This window comes from Trichomycterus rosablanca, chromosome 2 (genome assembly GCF_030014385.1).
Source record: "Trichomycterus rosablanca isolate fTriRos1 chromosome 2, fTriRos1.hap1, whole genome shotgun sequence".
Lineage (NCBI taxonomy): Eukaryota > Metazoa > Chordata > Actinopteri > Siluriformes > Trichomycteridae > Trichomycterus > Trichomycterus rosablanca.
In genome coordinates, this window is record NC_085989.1 from 11778385 (window position 1) to 11799314 (window position 20930).

Genomic DNA, 20930 nt, shown 5'->3' on the forward strand with positions numbered 1-20930 from the left:
CGGCTTCCTCCCACAGTCCAAAGACGTGCAAGTGAGGTGAATTGGAGACACTAAATTGTCCATGACTGTGTTGGATATAACCTTGTGCACTGATGGGCCTTGTGTTGTGGCTACCGTTCCTGTCATGAATGTAGCGCCAAGGTGTAAAACATGATGTTAAAATCCTAATAAACAAACAAACAAACAGTGGACTACACACTACTCCAAGCATTTGGGACGGAGCCTAGAGCCTTTGTCTAGTTGCTAAACGATAATTCACATTATTGTTTTGTTAGTAACGCTCTTTTCGTATCAAGATGGAAAGAAATGACATGTTAAATGAGGAATGTGTTTACAAAAGAGCCAGAAAACAAATGTTTTGCTTGAATGTGATTATGTGAATGAGTCACACCAAAGAAGCAGAGCATAAAACACACATGCTATTAGACTGAATGATTAAAGATCCAGTTTGTTTATTGTATGCAAATAACATTTCATTTATTTGGCAGTGGTTGGAACAGGGGTTCAATATCATTCAGCAATGGTCATGAAGCAGAGATTAGCATTAGCATGCTAAGCAGCCCTAATGTTTACAAAGTGGCTTAAAACTTCACATGAAAAAACAAAAGAGATGTGGTGTTAGGACACGAGTCAGTGGGTCACATGTGGGCGTACCTTGACCTTCCAAGAAGCACTAGTCACTGAGCATGCTAATAATAAGCTGCAGTTGTAAACATGGCTTATGTGTGTGTGTGTGTGTGGGTACATTGAGAGATCCATGTGGTAATGTGTTAATACAAATACAAATCTTCAAATGGCTAAAACACAATACAGATCAATACAATGACAACAGGCTTTGAAACATAAAAAAATCGAGTGGTTTGCACTGGAATGTAGTGGTAAAATTTGGCATTTGGTAGATAGTTAAATTTGGTAGGCTAATAATAGTACAAAAATACATTGAAATTAAAAAAAAGCCAAAACAGGGGTGTAAAGAGGTCTGGAGTGGCTCTCTTAAAGCTCCTACGGGCGCTCCTCTAACACCTCTTCTACATTCTCTTCCTCTACCAACTCCACCACTTCCACTACCTCCTCCTTCTTGACCTGCACTTCCTCTTTTACAGGCTCTGCTGCCTTCGCCACCTCTGGCTCGGCCTTTGTGGCAGCTGTCGCCTCTGTTTTCGCCTCCTGGTTCGAATTTGCCGCGTTGGTCTCGTTCTCGGTGGAACGCTGCTGACTGACTGCGTTTGCCAAGTAGCCAATCAATGTCATGTACTCTTGAAAGCTGACTTTTCCATCTTGGTTGGAGTCGAGGCCTTGACGCATGTTCTTGATAGCCTTGGAGCTGTCTGTATCCTGCACACAAAAGCAACGAGTTATAAAAAAGAGCATAAATACAAAACAGAAAGACCAGTATGTTTTCTTTATTTGTTTATATAAAACAACAATAACTTGTTACTAATTGGGTGCTCGGATGGCACAGCGTTCTATTAAGCTACCTATTCAGGGCCGCTCAGGTGGCGCAGCGGTAAAAACACACGCTGGGACACCAGAGCTGGGAGCTCGAATACATTGTATCGAGTCTCAGCTCTGCCTGCCGGCTGGGCTGAGCAGCCACATGAACAACGATTGGCCTGTTGTTCAGATAGGAGTGGGATATTAAAAGCTGGATAGGGACTCTCTCATAACTAATGCAACTACGACCTCTGCTGGCTGATTGATGGCGCCTGCACAGAGACAGGAAAAGGGTGTTGTCGGGGTGTGTCTCTCCGTACACAGTGCTGATCTGCATTGCACTCGTCAAAGTGTAGGTGACAAAATGCATACGGCTGCTGCCCACGGGTCGGGGCGTGGGTTAGCTTCGTTCTTCTAAATCAGAGCGAGGATCGGCATTGGTGGAGAGGAAGCATGACACAATCGGGCAATTGGACGAGCTAAAGGGGTAAAAATGCATAAACAATATATATTTATATTGTTTATGCATTTTTACCCCATTTTTACCCCTTTAGCTCGTTCAATTGCCCGATTGTGTCATGCTTCCTCTCCACCAATGCCGATTACCCGCTACTATAAGCTACCTATTCAGACAAGATCAACTATGTCTGGGGAAAACCTTCGCCCTGTGAATTAGCACCCTGTCCAGGGTATTCCTGCTTTGCGTCCAGTGTTTTCTTGTGAAACCAGACATAATGATAATGAAACCATGTGGCTGTGTGGCAACCTACTATACCAGCTGTGCCTCTGTGCCACCCTAACTGTAGTAATGAAAAACAAAATACTGAAATCTCAATGCCTTGTCTTTGGCCATCTTGCATAAATTACTGCTGTAATGTTTGTAAAAATCAATTATATGAAATAAATCATATGCGCCTAAATTTTGGCAATAGTTTGGGGAGGATCCTTTTCTTATCCATAAGTATTTATGTGCCCAAACTAAGGTCCATAAAGACATGGCATGTAAAAACTAGTGGCCTGAACAGCACCTTGACCTTAACCGCAATAAACATTGATTGTGCAACAGACCTCCAAAATCAGTGCTTGAGCACCCAAATTCTCTTTTGACCGGATGGGCACAAATCCCAACAATCTTGTGGAAAGTCTTTTCAGAAGAGTGGAGGCTGTTACAGCTGCAAAGGTGGGGAAGGAAGTTTGGTGCATGTTTTTAAACCAGAAATCGAACACGCTTGTTGTCCGGTGTCTAACTGAAATAAGTTATGCTCACCTAGCCTCACTTTTACTATTATGGGCAATGCAGAGTTGGCAAGACATTCACAACTATAAACAAATAAACTGCTCAGTGATGAACAGAGCACAATAAAAGTAGGTCTAGGGCATTAAGGTGGTGCAGCTGTAAATTATGCTGGTCCACTATCGCTGGGATCCAGGGTTTGAACCCCTAGTGGTGCTATGGGCCAGTCAGACAGACATGATTAGCTTTGTATAAAGACGGTGTATGGCCAAGGCCCTGCTAAGGTCAGAAGTATGCAGGATGCATCTGAGCCCAGCGATTTTAATTCTTTGGGCATTTCCCATTTATTAAGCAAATACTTGGAAATCTAAGATGAGATGGTGAATAGCTCAGAGGGCCAGTGATAGCTCAGTGGTTAAGGTACTAGACTAGTAAACAGAAGGTTGCCGGTTCAAGCCCCGCCATCACCAAGTTGCCACTGTTGGGTCCCTGAGCAAGGCCCTTAACCCTCAATTGCTCATCGTGTTCAGCTCATTGTGTAAGTCACTTTGGATAAAAGCGTCTGCTAAATGCTGACAATGTAAAATGTAAATGGTGAATGACTGAGAATAAATTAAGCTCTAGTTCCTCACCGTCATGATGTTCTTCAGCTGGTTCTTCACTAGGTTTTGGAAGTCCTTCTCTCCCAGGTTCTCCTTGCCCTTTGCTGATTTCAAGAAAATTGACACTACTGTCTTAATAGCTCCTTCCATGTTTGCAGTCACCTATGAACAAGCATTGAGAAAAGATATTTAGGAACTTGATTCCAGAAGAAACCAGGAATACCATGAAAAAGGTTTTATTGAAGGATCTGAAATAGCAGATGTAAGGTAAAATCACACAGATTACTGTTAATACCTTTCTTGATCACCCTCAATAATTCGAGCCGTGCAGCATCTATTCTGATGCAGGGAGATTCATCCCTAAAAGCAACCGCACAGACACAGGGTCTGCCTTAAAACCTAGTGATCTCTCTACATCACCCTATGCACTCTCCCGAGAAGAAGACTTTAACCTTAAAATGCTGCCTACTAGAATGCCCTATTTCGAAGCTATGAAACTGACTGAATAATTAGAGGTGAAGGCAATCCCAGCATTCAGTGCAGCACAACTTTTCTCACAAACAATTACAAATATGGTGTGCAAATGCGCCACCACAAACAAGTTCTTTTCAAATGTAAATACATTCTCAATGATTTTTAATTTGTATAAAGGTGTACAAGTGAAATTAGCAAATTTGGGCTTGAAGGGACAGTTTGACCATTTTGGTACACAAAGTGAGATTGTGCCGCTTCGGTGTATTGGTGTGAATGGCCTGAGGCTAACTGTGTTAGCTTAGTAAGTAAAACTGTGGTGACGTAATCACAGTAATGTCCAAATAATCTGCCCTATGAGTTCAATGTTTTATTAGAATCCTCTTTACTTAGGCAGCTGCCTAGGTAGGCAGTAGGCAACAAGGTAGCTCACTAGATTTTTTAGGACAGACCTGGCTTTGTTAGAATGGTAACAGCAATAACCTCAACCAGGTCTCAGGATTAAAGTTTCTGCACTGTCCACGTTGGAGTCCTGAAAAGCAGTTCTTAGACTTGTGTTTACTTCCTTTCTCCCAATAAGCTTGTAAACCCGTAGGCTTTCAGATATACCGATATGGCAGTGTAAAAGTCAGTCTTTGTCAACTGTCTGCAAAGCATTAGAAACCTTTTGCCGACCTCCATAATGAATTAACAGTAAAGACATGTTTGACAAGGCTTGACAAGATGAGCGCACTAATGAGTTTGTCTGATGTTTTATATGAGACGTTTCTAACACTAAGGTATGCAGCACAAATTCACTGATAAGTGCTTTACAATTATGGATGGAACCTGGTGTTTCACAGTATTAAACTGAGGCAGAGCCTCATCATTCAAAACAAGCAACGGCTGTTCGAAATGCATTAAAATGACCTTATTAACCGACAGCATTACTCAAACAACGAGTTCTACGTCAGTAAACGGTTAATCATTTACATCCCTACTTAAAATTTACCACTTCTTATTCTTTTTTACAAATATAGGGCTGTTTTTTAACCAATGCATGTTCTGTATTTGGGCAGCGTCCTGTGACCACTGATGAAAGTCTAGAAGATGACCAACTCAAACAGCAGCAATAGATGAGCAATCGTCTCTGACTTTATATCTACAAGGTGGACCAACTAGGTAGGAGTGTCTAATAGAGTGGACAGTGAGTGGACACTGTATTTAAAAACTCCAGCAGTGCTGCTGTGTCTGATCTACTCATACCAGCACAACACACACTAACACACCACCACTACGTCATTGTCACTGCAGTGCTGAGAATGATCCACCACCTAAATAATACCTGCTCTGTTTTAAATAATACCTCACCTTGTTTAAAGGACATCTAAATACCTCCTACTACCCAGAAAAAAACCCAATAAAAGCTCCAGGCTCTGAAGTTTATGGGCGAGTCTCTGACACATCTGAGAAAGTATAACCCAGATTGTATCCCTCAACTGCTCCAAACCTGCTGTGTACTGACCATATTTTCCAAAAACAACCAATTCAAACAAACAGTTGATCATTTCTAGTTTAAGATGTTTGATACATGGAACAGAAACATTGGGTTATTGAGCAGGAACATTGGATTAGAACAGATGCTGTAGGTTCTTAAGCAGCAACATTAGGTTCTTGAGCAGTAACATTGGATTAAAACAGATGCTTTAGGTTTTTAAGCAGAAACATTGTGTTAAAACAGAAGCATTAGGTTCTTAAGCAGGAACATTGGATTAAAACAGAAGCATTGGGCACGGTGGCTAGTGGGTAGCACTGTCGCCTCACAGCAAGAAGGTCCTGGGTTCGATTCCCAAACAAACAAACAAAACAGATGCATTAGGTTCTTGAGCAGGAACATTAGGTTAAAACAGATGCATTAGGTTTAGGGCTGGGTATCGCCACTAATTTCCTGGATCGATTCGATTCACAAGGTCCCGCTTCGATTCGATTTCCTATTCGATTCAATTCATTTCGATTCAACACATTTAGGCATATTTCAGTTACATTAACAGGTTTTGTTTAAATGTGTAAAGATGTTCAGAGAACGAATGTGATAATTGTACAAAGTACATAATATTTTCATTATTAAAAATATTTGTGTATTTTGTTTACATAAATAATTAATCCAAAACAGAAAACATTAACATTTATTTTTTATTATTATTTTATATGTCTGACACACTACAACATTGTAAATGTAATGTAAACATACACCTGGCTGTTGAACTGCTTATGCCAACTTTACACTACACGACTTTCTGATTTGCCGGGTCGCTGTACAGTTCACACTGCACGACTCATGGGCGATGGGGGGTTTTACACTACACCATCTATCACCAACTGGAATCACTGGTCTCCAAAACTACGTTTGTCACGAAAACAAACGTGAGAAGTGACGATGGGTTTAATGATACCACGTCCAAACATGCACATCAACAAGTAGCGAGAGATCAAGTGAGAAAAATAAAGGAATCTGAGTGGATTTGGCAACGCGAACAGAATGGCTTGTTCTGTAGTAAGTTGGAGGTTAATAAATATTTTGTTTTGTAGAGAACGATCAGGTCAGAAATACCGTAAAACGTATGTGCTGATGTATTCTGATAGAAACTATATTACGCCCCTGAACCAACTGTTTACAACCTCGCCCCTGTGTTTCCCCTCGCTGTTTCTCACATTGATTGAGAGCCGAGTTTAGATAGCCGAGCGAACACCGAGTTCCTCCTGAACCTAGTGCTGACCAGTTGCCGAGCGAAAAACAGGGCAAAAATCGTGTAGTGTGAACTAGACATTACTTGAGCTTCTGCCATGCTGAACTGATGTGCAGGTCAGATCTCGTTGCGCAAAAAAACAGTGGCTGGTCATGCGAAATTAAAGGGGGTAACCATAGTAACAGATTTCCATGTACACCGTAAAAAGGGGCGTATTTAAAAGATCGATCTCGCATTTATATGAATCGATATCGGATCGTTCAAATAAAGATCGATTCGAATCGAAAAATCGATTTTATAAACCCACCCCTAATTAGATTCTTGAGCAGGCTGTGTTTGTGTATTGTAACGTATGGAGAGCTTGGTGCCAGAAACTGACAGTTGACTGCAGATAAGGAAAGAAAGAAAAGGGCAGGGAGTCGCCACAATGGTTCTCCTATCTTTGGTAGGTCATCTGATCCCATGAGGGCCTGACTGCACAGCGGCTTTGTGTTACCTGAGGGATTACCAGCGCCCGAACCGTTTTAGCTTTCTTGCCCTTCTTGGTGGCTGTCATGTACAGACCACGCTCTGTTTACACATTCTTTCTCCTTCTTGCACAATTGCTTATTGATCTGCCCACTCTTCTGCTTGGTGTCACATAGCGTAACGCACATGCCCATCATACCCGGATTTTCCTTCCACTCCCACTTTTCTGTCGAGTACTGAGCCAATGCCCGTTGGCAGGTCACAGACATACAGGGGTTGGACAAAATAACTGAAACACCTGTCATTTTAGTGTGGGAGGTTTCATGGCTAAATTGGACCAGTCTGGTGGCCAATCTTCATTAATTGCACATTGCACCAGTAAGAGCAGAGTGTGAAGGTTCAATTAGCAGGGTAAGAGCACAGTTTTGCTCAAAATATTGCAATGCACACAACATTATGGGTGACATACCAGAGTTCAAAAGAGGACAAATTGTTGGTGCACGTCTTGCTGGCGCATCTGTGACCAAGACAGCAAGTCTTTGTGATGTATCAAGAGCCACGGTATCCAGGGTAATGTCAGCATACCACCAAGAAGGACAAACCACCTCCAACAGGATTAACTGTGGACGCAAGAGGAAGCTGTCTGAAAGGGATGTTCGGGTGCTAACCCGGATTGTATCCAAAAAACATAAAACCACGGCTGCCCAAATCACGGCAGAATTAAATGTGCACCTCAACTCTCCTGTTTCCACCAGAACTGTCCGTCGGGAGCTCCACAGGGTCAATATACATGGCCGGGCTGCTATAGCCAAACGTTTGGTCACTCGTGCCAATGCCAAACGTCGGTTTCAATGGTGCAAGGAGCACAAATCTTGGGCTGTGGACAATGTGAAACATGTATTGTTCTCTGATGAGTCCACCTTTACTGTTTTCCCCATATCCGGGAGAGTTACGGTGTGGAGAAGCCCCAAAAAAGCGTACCACCCAGACTGTTGCATGCCCAGAGTGAAGCATGGGGGTGGATCAGTGATGGTTTGGGCTGCCATATCATGGCATTCCCTTGGCCCAATACTTGTGCTAGATGGGCGCGTCACTGCCAAGGACTACCGAACCATTCTGGAGAACCATGTGCATCCAATGGCGGTGCCGTGTATCAGGATGACAATGCACCAATACACACAGCAAGACTGGTGAAAGATTGGTTTGATGAACATGAAAGTGAAGTTGAACATCTCCCATGGCCTGCACAGTCACCAGATCTAAATATTATTGAGCCACTTTGGGGTGTTTTGGAGAAGCGAGTCAGGAAACGTTTTCCTCCACCAGCATCACGTAGTGACCTGGCCACTATCCTGCAAGAAGAATGGCTTAAAATCCCTCTGACCACTGTGCAGGACTTGTATATGTCATTTCCAAGACGAATTGACGCTGTATTGGCCGCAAAAGGAGGCCCTACACCATACTAATAAATTATTGTGGTCTAAAACCAGGTGTTTCAGTTATTTTGTCCAACCCCTGTATGTGGAGTGAACATGCTGAACACATTTATCTATATTTTAATTGCCGTTTATACAGACTTAATACAAAAGCACAACTTCATAGCTGAACACAGACCTCTCTTCTGGCATCTGTTAAACATATAAGAAGCATGCAATCTTGAACACCACATGAACAATACACCAGACACAGATGCAAGCAGCCAATCATTGGTAAGAATGGAAATTCCACGCATGTTTTCTTCACTCAAGTCACTAAAACTCGATTGGAATGTTTGCCTTGCTATTGCAAGTCTACTTCATTTAAAAAGACAATTGTTCGTGCATTTACAGTTAGTAAGTAATGATAAAATTAGCGATTAGTTATTAGGTTAATTAGAACAGCCAGCTAATGTAACAGCCGCTTAATAAAGTATTTGGTTTCATAGAGGCTTTGGCACAGGACTAAGGTTACTACTGGGTAAATCTCTGGCATGCAACAAAGTAAACGGAAACTGAGACTTTATATTTTGTAAGGTATTCCAGTGTTATTTTTTTAATGCCTTAAAATGTGAAACTTTTTTGAAAAAATTGTTAGAAAGGTTTGACCCTTTGACAACTTTTTTTCTTACAGTTCCTAAATCATGAATGGCTTTGCTACCACACCCTACTGAACAGCTGAGTAAGGACTTCCTCTAACACCATGAACTTCCCGAAAATTGTTTATCTTCTCATTTAATCTTAAAGATAATATAAACAGGTTGCAAATCCAACAGTGGTACCTTGAAACTTAACGTCAATTGGTTCTGTGACTGGCATTAAGTTTAAAAGGCATTGAGTTTCAAGGTATTTTTTCTCATAAGGATGTATGGGAAACCTGTTAATGTGTTCCATGATCCCGTGGAACTGCACATATTTTAGGCTAATGTAAAATAATGGGGTTGTTTTTGACACTTATACACTAAAAATAACACAAATATAATATAAAAACACTAAAATAAAAAGCTGACAAGCTTCTTACAATTTCTCAGAACCCCAAGCTGTAACACAAGTTTAAAAGTGAAACAGTGAGGAAAATGCAGCTAAACACAGATACACGTGGACGCTTTCAGAGTAAATCTGACTGTTATTCCACACAAATGCAGTTTTGTCCAATATGCACACTTTGATGACGTATTACCGCACCGCTCAAGCCGAGCGCTGAACAAAGCGGCTGTTCATTGTTAATTTGAAATTGAATAAATAAATTAAAAAAAAAAAAACTGAATATGCTGAGTTTAAGGTTGGTTGGTTGGGTTGTATCACCATTATAAGCTCTGTATTTAGAGCCATTCTTATTCTCAACATTCTTATTAAAAAAAAAAAAGGTGTTAAAACCATGAAAGGAGTTTTAGGATCCGAGTTTATGGTAAACATTGAGTTTAAGGGTACAAATTTCTTGACGAATGGCATCGAGTTTCAAAGATTTTGAGTTTAGGGGACGTTGAGTTACAAGATACCACTGTATGACAAAAAGCTATTCTATTCTAATTTATCTGCTTATAATTTGACAGTCAGCATTTAAACTAATACAAACATAAGCAAATAAATCCTTCATATCTGCCTGTTCAATGTGTTGGAATCTGAAGGGCTGAATTAAAGAAGCCCTTTTGTCTACCTATCAGAATTTTGCTTCCTCTGCTGTTGCTGGGAAGAATGTTGGTGATTGGTGATCCAGCAATACATTTACAGTGGGCCAAGCAATACTAATTCAATGAGGGACCAATTTCAAATGACAGTAAAAGGGATTAATCATGTCTTCCCTTTAAATAGGTGGACTTTATGACACATTCTGCCCACTGTGGGGACACAGATGTAACAGAGTTGTTCTATATGGACATGCGTGAGTCTAATACAAGTTTGAGTATAGTGAAGTCACACATGTGAGTTTTGGCTGATCTTATGTTTAATTAATAAATATGAAGTAAGCAATTGTAATTGCTTTAACGGTCCATGCTGTTTATTTAGGAGTAAAAAAAAATTTAGGATCCGAATGAAACAACAAGTGCAATTAAAATAAGGATTTTGTTTAGTAAATTTATGAAGGTTTTTCCTTTAATTTCTTATGTTTGTATATTTAGCCACTTAATGAAACAAGTAGTTCCCATGGTAACAGATGAAACAATGTTCTGACACTCTTGTGGCAAAGCATGACCAAGTTGGCATTAGAACACTGATGACAAACAGTTCTCTGGTATAAGAAGCTTAGCAATTCAGCCAAAGTATAAAACAACCGATTTCGCTTTTGCCAAATGTCAATCAATGTGTACTCATTTATTTAAAAGTAAGACAAAAACCAGAGCCCCTTAGTTAAACCAATGCTAACAAAGAAAGAACATACCCAAAACTGACCATGTTCAAATGCGGGACAGAACTACATTACTGGAGCTCTGCAGCACCGACACTTCTTGCTGCGCCACTGAGCAGTCTGAATGTAAGTCATTTTAATTTGTAATTTTCACCAACCAATTCGTCCTGGTCAGAGTCATGGCAGGTCTGGTTCAATCAGAAAACACTGGACGCAAGCCACTGCAGATCTTTGTCCAGCCCCATTCCCTCAGACACAGCCAATCTGGTCTGAAAGTACACTATTGGGCAAAAATATGTGATACTCCTAATTAGTGAATTTGGGTAATTAGCTACAACCATTGCCAACCTTTTTTAAATTAATTGTTCATATGAAGCTCATTGCGGTTTAAAATTTAGTTTTTTGTTTACGCATTTTATCCTCTTTCTCTCCCGTCTTTTTTAGCGCGTCCAACTGCCCGATTGCATCATGCTTCCTCTCCACTAACGCCGACCCCGCTCTGATTTGAGGAGAACAAAGCTAACCCACACCCCCTCTGACACAAGGGCAGCAGCCGTATGCATTTTGTCACCCACACTAGGCGAGTGCATATATGCAAATCAGCCTTGTGTACGGAAAGACACACCCTGATCCGCACTCTTCCCCCGCCTGTGCAGGTGCCATCAATCAGCCAGCAGAGGTCGTAGTGCATCAGTTACGAGGAGTCCCTATTCGGCTTAATACCCCACCCTTATATGAACAACAGGCCAATCGTTGTTCATGTGGCCGCTCAGCCCAGCCGGATGGCAGGGCTGAGATTCGATACGATGTATTCGAAATCCCAGCTCTGGTGCGCTAGCGTGTGTTTTTATATTTTAATAGATGCTGTATGGTTGTCAATTATGGTTAACCATCAACTAACAATGGTCGGTTATCGGTTAAAAATTGGACTGTTGATTGAAAGCCAGGCCTTCTCGTCCGGCTATAGTGCAACAATTTCCTATGGACATATTCTAAATACTTGTAAAAACCAGCTCAATGGTAACTCCCAAGGTTTTGGAATAGGATATCCAACAAGCTCAATCGAGTGGCCATATACTTTTGGCCCTATTGTGTGTTATGTAAAATATTATGATTGCACACTTCTAAAATGAGCACCTCAATTTTCTCTAAATCTAGATTTACTTTACTGAACTGGAAAGAACAATGGATGACAGTTCTGCCAGTGGCTGATGACATTATGAGTCAAAGCTTATCCAAACTGAACTTTACACATTGTTTCATTGATAAAAATGTATTTAAACCATTAGTCAAGTGACTTAGTAACATTACAGGGCTGTTTTATTATGAGTCAGACGTATCCGGTCAAAACCAGATGAGGAAAATATTCCTGAGCTTTTTCTATTAATTAAAATCATACAAGATAATACTATTACCCTATGTTCAGACCGCCAGCAAAGCAGCATGACAGCTTCTCAATTAAAGCTGCTGATTTCTGGCGACAGGAACGGTAAGCTTCGTTTTTGGTTCCTAAAGGGCAGTTGTAGCCTAGCGGTTAAGGTACTGGACTAGTAATCAGAAGGTTACTAGTTCAAGCCCCACCACTGCCAGGATGCTGCTGTCGGGTCCTTAAGCAAGGCCCTTAACCCTCAATCGCTCAGACTGTATACTGCCACACTACTGTAAGTCGCTTTGGATAAAAGCGTCTGCTAAATGCTGAAAATGTAAAAAAGTAAAAATAAAAATAATAGTTCCTACTGAAGATGAAAGAGAAACTCATTGTCGGGTGTCAAACTTCTGCAAATTGATGGCAGTAGTCACATGTCATGTTGACCGCACAGTGATAGACTACACTGGAATGACATTTATAGACAAGTGATTTACATTTAGGATTTGTAATTTTAGCTGGAACACATTTGATTTGTGATCATATTGTGTTTTCTATACACTTTGTAGATACTAGCTAGTAAAGCTTTTACTTTAATTTCTTATCTGCCTTTATATTTAGGCACTTAATAAAACAAGTAGTTCCCATGGTAACAGATGAAACAATGTTCTGACACTCTTGTGGCAAAGCATGACCAAGTTGGCATTAGAACACTGACGACAAACAGTTCTCTGGTATAGGTAGCTTAGCAATTCAGCCACAACACATAAATCAACTGATTCTGCGGTTTGACATGCTGCACTGCCATGGCATTAGCTTTTTTTCTTTTTTTTTGCTTGGCATCAGTTAAACCATGGAAACCGAACGCCCAAATTCGCTGCCGGTCTGACTGTAGGGTTAGGCAGGAACACAACAAACAGTAGCTGTTTAATGTCAGTATGGAGTCTGACTGCATGTTAAAGTCTGCACATGTGCATCTGTGTGTAACGTTACTTATGCTTATAAAAATAATGTGGACATTTTGCATCATGTCCCAGGATGATTAAAACTACACAAATGTGGTCAAGAAATGCTATAGGATGGTGAATACATCTCTATGTTTGATCGGTATGTTTACTTTGTTCTTGTAATGAATTGTTTGCTTCTAATTTTCTTTGTTTAACATCAACAATTATGATGCTAAACTGGTTCTGCTCTGTTTATATTCATCTTACTCTTCTACATTACCGCCATGGTGACAAGGTTATGCTGTTTTATTTATTTATTATATTTTTTTATTATTTTAGCATAAAGACTTGTTGAAATTAAACTAAGTCATGTGTTTTTTTTTTATATTTTGATGGGATGGAAAAAACTTGCCAGGTAAAAGTTAACCATTGGCTAGAGACAGTCATTGGGAGTCCCTATTTTACTTTACCTACTTTGACAACAGTTTTTCCCCCATCTGGCCTATTTCCGATACTTTAAAGGTCCTTGGTGATACTCCACTTACATTGATGACAGAAATGGTAGTTACTTGTTACACAAGATTCATTAGTTCACAAGTTTAACGTCAAACACAGCCATGGACAATTTAGTATCTCCAATTTACCTCACTTGCATGTCTTTGGACTGTGGGAGAAAACCGGAGCTCCCAGAGGAAATCCACGCAGACACAGGGAGAACATGCAAACTCCACACAGAAAGGACCCAGACCGGCCCACCTGGGGATCAAACCTAGGACCTTCTTGCTGTGAGGCAACAGTGCTACCTACTGAGCCACCGTGCCACCCAAAATAAATAAAGAAATAAATAACAACTGATTGAGTAAGTATATAATAAAACTCTAAGAGGAAATACATTCTGGCCAGGGATGCAGTGGGCCCAGTACCACTCCTCACACCAAGAGGCAATTAATAGTAACAAGTCTTGTTACAGGCCTGAAAAGCCAAGCTACTCAAAAGAAAAGTCAACACAGAAAGAACACAATAAAACGAGGTGGGGTTTAAATCCAGGTCCCTAGGACCCAGGAACTGTGCAGCACTATGCCTTTGAGCAATTTTGTGTAGTCATCATGACCTGCTGTGCCACTTCATTAGCATGATTGTTTGTGGTAAAACACCCGCATGCTACAAAAGCAGTTGAAGGTTATTAGGTTTGAAAAATTTAAGAATAGGCGGTGCCATGTTGGCACGGTAGGTAGTGTTGATGCCAACACCTGGGACCTGGGTTTTGTTTGTTGCCTTTGGTTACTGTCTGTGTATGTTTAAGTATTTATTTTACCATGATTGTGTAGGTTTTGCCTCAGCTCCAAACACAATGCCAGTGGGTGGGTTAGGCTAATCCACATTGCCCCGGGCATGTGAGTGTGAGAATGGGAGATAGATTGGTGGACCTACAGTGGCTCTGATCTGAAAGAAGGGGTTGCTGACGACAAATGAATGAATTTGTTTACATTTAATTTTTCTTTCTGACAACAGTTATCAGATTTAGTCATGCCAATAAAAGTGCTAACTGAACTGTGTACGCACTGCTGATAGAGTTCCGGCGCCAGCCTACCACACCCTTCGTCCAGGTTTATACCTCATCTGATCATCTGATCAGACGCATGTGCCTAGCAGATCTCACCCCTTCTCAAGACTCCGCTACTATGTTACAGCGACACCGGCAATTGTTCAGGCACGTCCATTTGTGAATGCTCAGGCTGTCTTTCGGTGACCTTCGATGATCTCTGGCATTTCAGTCGAGAGCTCGGCTAAATTATTCAGCACTCGCTGGGTGGATAATCTCCTAATTTACAAGAGCCGGCGGGCAAATTCAGAAGCTGCAGGTCCACATGCTATTTGCTGTCATTAGTGTAACTAATTGTGTGAATAGGGCCTTTACTAGGGTATAGTTTGTTACTGATTCCTCTGGTGTATGTAAGCATTGTCCTGATGAAGCCGACCTAATCCCCTTCATGAAAAAAACACGCGCACATTCTGAGATGCATCATTAAATATAAAGCTGAAGCCAGGGGGCTCCCGTTTCTGGTTTGCGTTTCCTAATGTGATCCACAGAACCAGCAAAGGAGCAATAATACTGCCATGCCATGAAAAATTCACACAGGAACAAGGTCAGGCTGTGCATAAGTTAACGGCGAGGAGAACGCACTAAAGGACAGCAGCGAGAATGGCACAACAATCTCTATTTTATGTGTTTTCCAGTGTTTTCTAAAGTTGTTATGGTCAGGCCACCCCTATTAAATTTTTTAAGGTAAGAATACACACTTATTTTCTAAACTTTACTATTAGTTCCATTAGTCTCTCTTTTTCAAACCAATGTAAACAGCCAACTTCGCAAAAAACTTGAATATTGATCATAATACTAAGCAACCTCTAACTGTCACTTTATTATTATTATTAACATTGTGTTTTAAATGTATTATTATGGGGTTTTTTCATCCCATAGAAGCAAAGCGGTCTAGATGCCTGGCTGACCAACAGCACCACTGAGATTCAAACTCACAACTCAGCTATGATGGGCTAACGTAACAGACCAATGGGTTTTTGATTTAAATGACTAATCATAGCAGACATGCATAATAGTACCTCCAATTTAAGGAAGCAAAGCCAGTATACACTTTATAGTGTATTATTGAAGTCCTACTGTGGTACATTACAGGATTTCATAAGCGCACTTTATATTCAATAATAGGCGTCAAAAAAAATTTGTAGCACACTATACAGTGAACAATGTGTGGTTTTGGGCATACAGTCATCCTGGCAATCTATTCCTGTCATATAATGCAGCCTCTTATAACATATTTTATTTTTTAATTATATCTTAACAAGAAAAGTTGATTAGCAATAGTAGATCTCAGGATGTCATGGTGTTTGGTACAGTCCCAGTCCAGTGTTCCATATAACTGACATGACATTAAATGCAGTTTAATAAAACAAAGCCCACTTTGTACTATAACATTCAACAAGAATATGTGCTCATTTGCCAACATGAATAAACACTGAATATACATTAAAATACATCTCTTTTAAGAATTTTTTAAGGAAGGAGCATCTAAGAAGGCACTAATTGGATTTCTGTTAACACTACGAATATGCAGCTGAACTAAATTTGTATTTTTTTTCTTTGTATTAAAATAAAAGAGATACATTATTATGTTTTTGGGACCGTTAGTCTAATTGTGCATTTTTTTTTGTCAGTAAAAAGGAAAAGAAGACAATTTATGGAACACTGTCAAATTAGGTTTTTTTTTTTTTCAAAGCCAGTAAAGACAGAGCCCAAAATATAGCAAACATACCCTATATGTCTGAAAATATGTGGACACTTCTAATGATTCAGTTCAGCTTTTTAAAGCACTCCTATTAATAATGTGTACAAAAATTAATAATATAAAAGTCATTATGCTTCCAACATGGTTTAACAAGTTTGGTGTGGAGGAACTCCAGTGGTCTGCACAGAGCCTGATCTCACGCCCACTGAACAGCTGTGTGAATGAGACGTCCCAACCCGTTGTTGTCCACATTTCTGATTACACAGTGTAGCACTATTGTGTAAATATTTATGCAAATGTACATGCTTAAACGACTGACTGTTTTTGAAGAAATTGGGACTGCACTGTTTCCTGCACATTTTAAGTAACTTTGCATAATCATTTGCAGCTGGATTTATAATCTCACCTGCCATTCATGCATATAATTCTTTGTCAACCAGTCATTCCAAATTAAGAGCCAATATGAACAAGATTTGCTGGCTAAAAGACCGGCAGTGGTAACATACAGCACCATTTAATGATTACCTTACATAAAAATGTTATCACGTTGCTGCTTTTTACAGCTTCTTTAGTATTTATTTCACGTTACATGGGCAAATATGTGGATTCTTTTATGAATTATAAGGAACGACCACATTCAAAGGACCAATCAGGACACGCAAGGATTTTTTAAACCTGTCTTGCAGTTTCAATCTTACTATATATTTAGAAATGGCCAACAATACTTTCACTATTATGCTGCTGTAAACTACTATGTCAACTAACTCTCATCTACATATATCAGTATCAATTTAAAGAACACAGCACTAAATCAGTTTGTGTATAATTCATCCATTCATGAGTCTTGCATGAAGGGTTAAGTGGGGAAAAATAATAATAACCATACATTTTTGGGTTTTTATACGTTTTTGAATAATAACTTATGATTATTTCGGCAAAGACAAACTGGCCAATAGTTGTTTTGATATATAAAAAAAAGGGGGATCAATACTCTTGGTATAAAAGAAAGGTAAAAAAGTGTTTGCTAGGGTGTTTGATTTATTAATCCACACATAACCAAAAATTATAGATTATAGGAAACACTGTATGAACTATAAAACCAGTCACCATAAAATGCATATAATTCTGTTTTTGCCTAAACAGAAAACTAAATTAAATTTGAAATAAACAGCTGGTAAAATAATAACAATATACATGATTTTGGGGTTTTTTTTTATATGTTTTTGAATAATAACGTCTGATTATTTCGGCAAAGACCAACTGGCCAATGGTTATTTTGATATAAAAAAGGGGGATCAATAATCTTGGTATACAAGAAAGGTAAAAAGTGTTTGCTAGGGTGTTTGATTTATTAATCCACATGCAATTAATTTAAAAAAATCAACAATGTCTTGGTTTGTATGGAACATTTACATTATAGATTATAGGGAATATTGTATGAAATATGAAAAAAGTCACCATACACATGCATATTGTTCTGTTTTTGCCATTAAAAGCTGAATTTTAAATAAACAGATGGTAGTGAAATTAGGGCGTTTACAAAGAGGGGATAAAATGACAAAACATCACTAGATTCTTTACTATTTTAAACAGTATTACAGTAGTAGGGTTTGCTGGGCTTTCTAACAACCAAAGGAATTGACCTAACCCATAAGCAGCAGCATTCAGGGTATTTGTTAATGTATGTTAGTGTTGTGGTTTCCTCAGCTTTTGTACTTTTAATGCCATCCGTTGCTGCACCATTAAGAGGAACCAAAATTTTACATAAAGTCAAATGCAAGTGCAAAATTGAGTTAATACAGGTACATTAAAAACAGCAGTAGGTGGTGAATGTAAAATGAGGCGTCGAGTAAAGATTCAGAGTTACACGGTTAACAGTGTTCCATACAGAAAGACAAAAATGTCAGAAATGTTGGGTTTGGTTATTTTTTTCTTTCTTTTTTGATGCGACTCGTCATTATTAAACAAAATAAGAGTTTAAATTTAGGTTAGACACCCTGTCAAAGGTCTTTTAACGTAAATTTATACAAAAGTAACTGTAAATAAAGTGTACGGATTACCGTGACTTGACGTAGGAGACGTAGTTCATATTTTAAGGACCCGAAATTCTAAAAACTACGGCTATTACTACTACTACTACTAACAATGATAAAATAAAACAATAAAATAATAATAATATTAATAATAGTTATTTTACGTCTCAACCAAACACACAGGTATGTATGCGCGCGCACACCTCGCGATATGCAGCCAAATAAAAAGACGTCACTCAGTTCGCTCGTGAAGCAACCGCATACCCACTTTTAGTTCATTAAAAACAAACTACCATCGTTAAATCAAACTAAAACCGTGATAAAACAACAGATATCGAATTTAGTTCATTACAAAAGCGAATATCCGGGCCAGTCAATGCTGAAGTAAAAGGGCGGATCGAAAACGTGGCGCTTCAGCCCGCCATCAAACAAGAGCTTTAGAAAAAAAATCCTCACAAATCTCTCAGAAGAAACCGAGTATCTGTGTTTAAACACCGAGAGCAGTTCACTTACCACAAACAAGCCCGACACACCAGCAGCACGATGAATAATGTTTTACACCGCTTTACCCCTCACGTCTCTTCTCCTCACTGTCCAGAACTAAAACTTGTCAAACTAGAAAGGCTGGAGAGAACTTCTTCCGTGATTTGGCTTTTTTTCTTTCGACTTTTTTTCTCCCAAGCTGACAGTCAGAGGGCGTGTTCGCTCAGGAAAACTGGGGGAGAAAAACCAGGGGAAGAGTGGATGGAACTTTGCTCAGTACTTGCAAAAGTTTGGAAACGTTTTATTAGGGAATGAGTTTGAATTTAAAACCAACGTTTGCTTTTAAAACAAACAACTTTGTTGTTAATCGAAATAAAGTACACAAAGTGTGGGTGATTAAGTTTTACTTTTGTCTGCGTGGAGGAGGGATTTCCTCAGGGGTTGCAGTAGGGAGGAGTGTGTGTGTGTGTGTGTGTGTGTGTGTGTGTGTGTGTGTGTGTGTGTGTGTGTGTGTGTGTGTGTGTGTGTGTGTGTGTGTGTGTGTGTGTGTGAGAGAAGGCCCAATACTCCCATGACATGACATATTTTTGAAAAGACTGGAAAAGCGGGTGTGGCACAGAAACATGGTTCCTAAAGACCTGGAGTCGATCATTGCTTCAGGATTGCCTTAGGGGGTTGACACGGGCACTGGTGGATAGCACTGCCTCAGCAGGATGGTCCTAGGTTTGAATCCCAGGTGGAGTGGGTTCTTTTTGTTCTACCTGTGTTTGCATGGGTTTCCTCTGGGAGCTCCAGTTTACTCCCACAGTCCAAAGACATGTAAGTTATGCGAATTGGAGATACAGTGATACCTTGTAGCTCAACGTCCCCTAAACTCAAAATCTTTGAAACTCGATGGCCTTCGTCCAGAAATCTGTACCCTTAAACTCAACGTGTTCAGTTTGTTCGGTGTGGTAATACGTCATTGAAGTGCACATATGAGACGAAACTGCATTTGTGTGAAATAACCGTCAAATTCAATCTGAAAGCGTCCACATGTATCTGTGTTTCACTTTTAAACTTGTGTTACAGCTTGGGGTTCTGAGAAATTGTAAGAATCAGCTTTTTATTTCAGTGTTTTTATATTATATTTGTTTTATTTTCAGTGTATAAGTGTCAAAAACAGTCCCATTATTTTACATAAGCCCACGGGACCATGGAACACATTAACAGGTTTCTCATACATCCTTATGGGAACAAATACCTTGAAACTCAACACCTTTTAAACTCAACGCCAGTCCCAGAACCAATTGACGTCGAGTTTCAAGGTACCACTGTACTAAAATTGCCCTTGAACTGATGAATTATGTGTAACCTGTACAAGGCCGTAGCCATGTATTGAACACGGGAAGACCTGGAGTCAATCGTTGCTTCAGAATTGCCTTAGGGGGTTGACACAGGCACTGGTGGATAGCACTGCCTCAGGGGGAAGGTCCTAGGTTCGATTCCCAGGTGGAGCAGTCCAGGCCCTTTTTGTGTGGAGTTTGCATGCAGTTGTAGGGCAGTTGTAGCCTAGTGGTTAAGGTACAGGACTAGTAATCCAAAGGTCGCTGGTTCAAGCCTCACCAATGCCAGGTTGCCATTGTTGGGCCCTTGAGCAAGGCCCTTAACCCTCAATTGCTTAGACAATATACTGTCACACTACTGTAAATCGCTTTGGATAAAGGCGTCTGCTAAATGCTGAAAATGTAAATGTAAATGCTCTACCTGAGATCTCCAGTTTTCTCCCACAGTCCAAAGACATGTAAGTTGGGTGAATTGAAGATACAGTGGTACCTTGTAACTCAACATTGCCTAAACTCAAAATCATCGAAACTCAATGGCCTTCGTCCAGAATTTTGTACCCTTAAACTCAACGTTTCAGTTTGTTTTTAAAAAATTTTTTTATTTAATTTCAGATTAACAATGAAGTCACTTTGTTCAGCGCTCGGCTTGAGTGGAGTGGTAATACGTCATCAAAGTGCACATATAAGACGAAACTGCATTTGTGTGGAATAACC

The 20930-nt window shown here is 39.9% G+C and overlaps 1 protein-coding gene across 2 annotated transcripts; it reads right to left on the minus strand.

Moving 5' to 3' along the window:
- Positions 1-432: 432 nt before the first annotated feature.
- Positions 433-19087, minus strand: s100u (S100 calcium binding protein U). 2 transcript variants are annotated; one of them, XM_063011266.1, is made up of 3 exons: positions 18922-19087; positions 3301-3432; positions 433-1335 (listed from the first exon to the last, which is right to left on the minus strand). In XM_063011266.1, the coding sequence occupies exons 2-3, from the start codon at positions 3418-3420 to the stop codon at positions 1003-1005; spliced, it is 453 nt and encodes a 150-aa protein (XP_062867336.1). In that variant the 5' UTR covers positions 3421-3432; positions 18922-19087; the 3' UTR covers positions 433-1002. The 2 variants fall into 2 exon arrangements, with proteins under 2 accessions (XP_062867336.1, XP_062867343.1); XM_063011273.1 differs by lacking the exon at positions 18922-19087 and adding an exon at positions 18436-18506.
- Positions 19088-20930: the final 1843 nt, after the last annotated feature.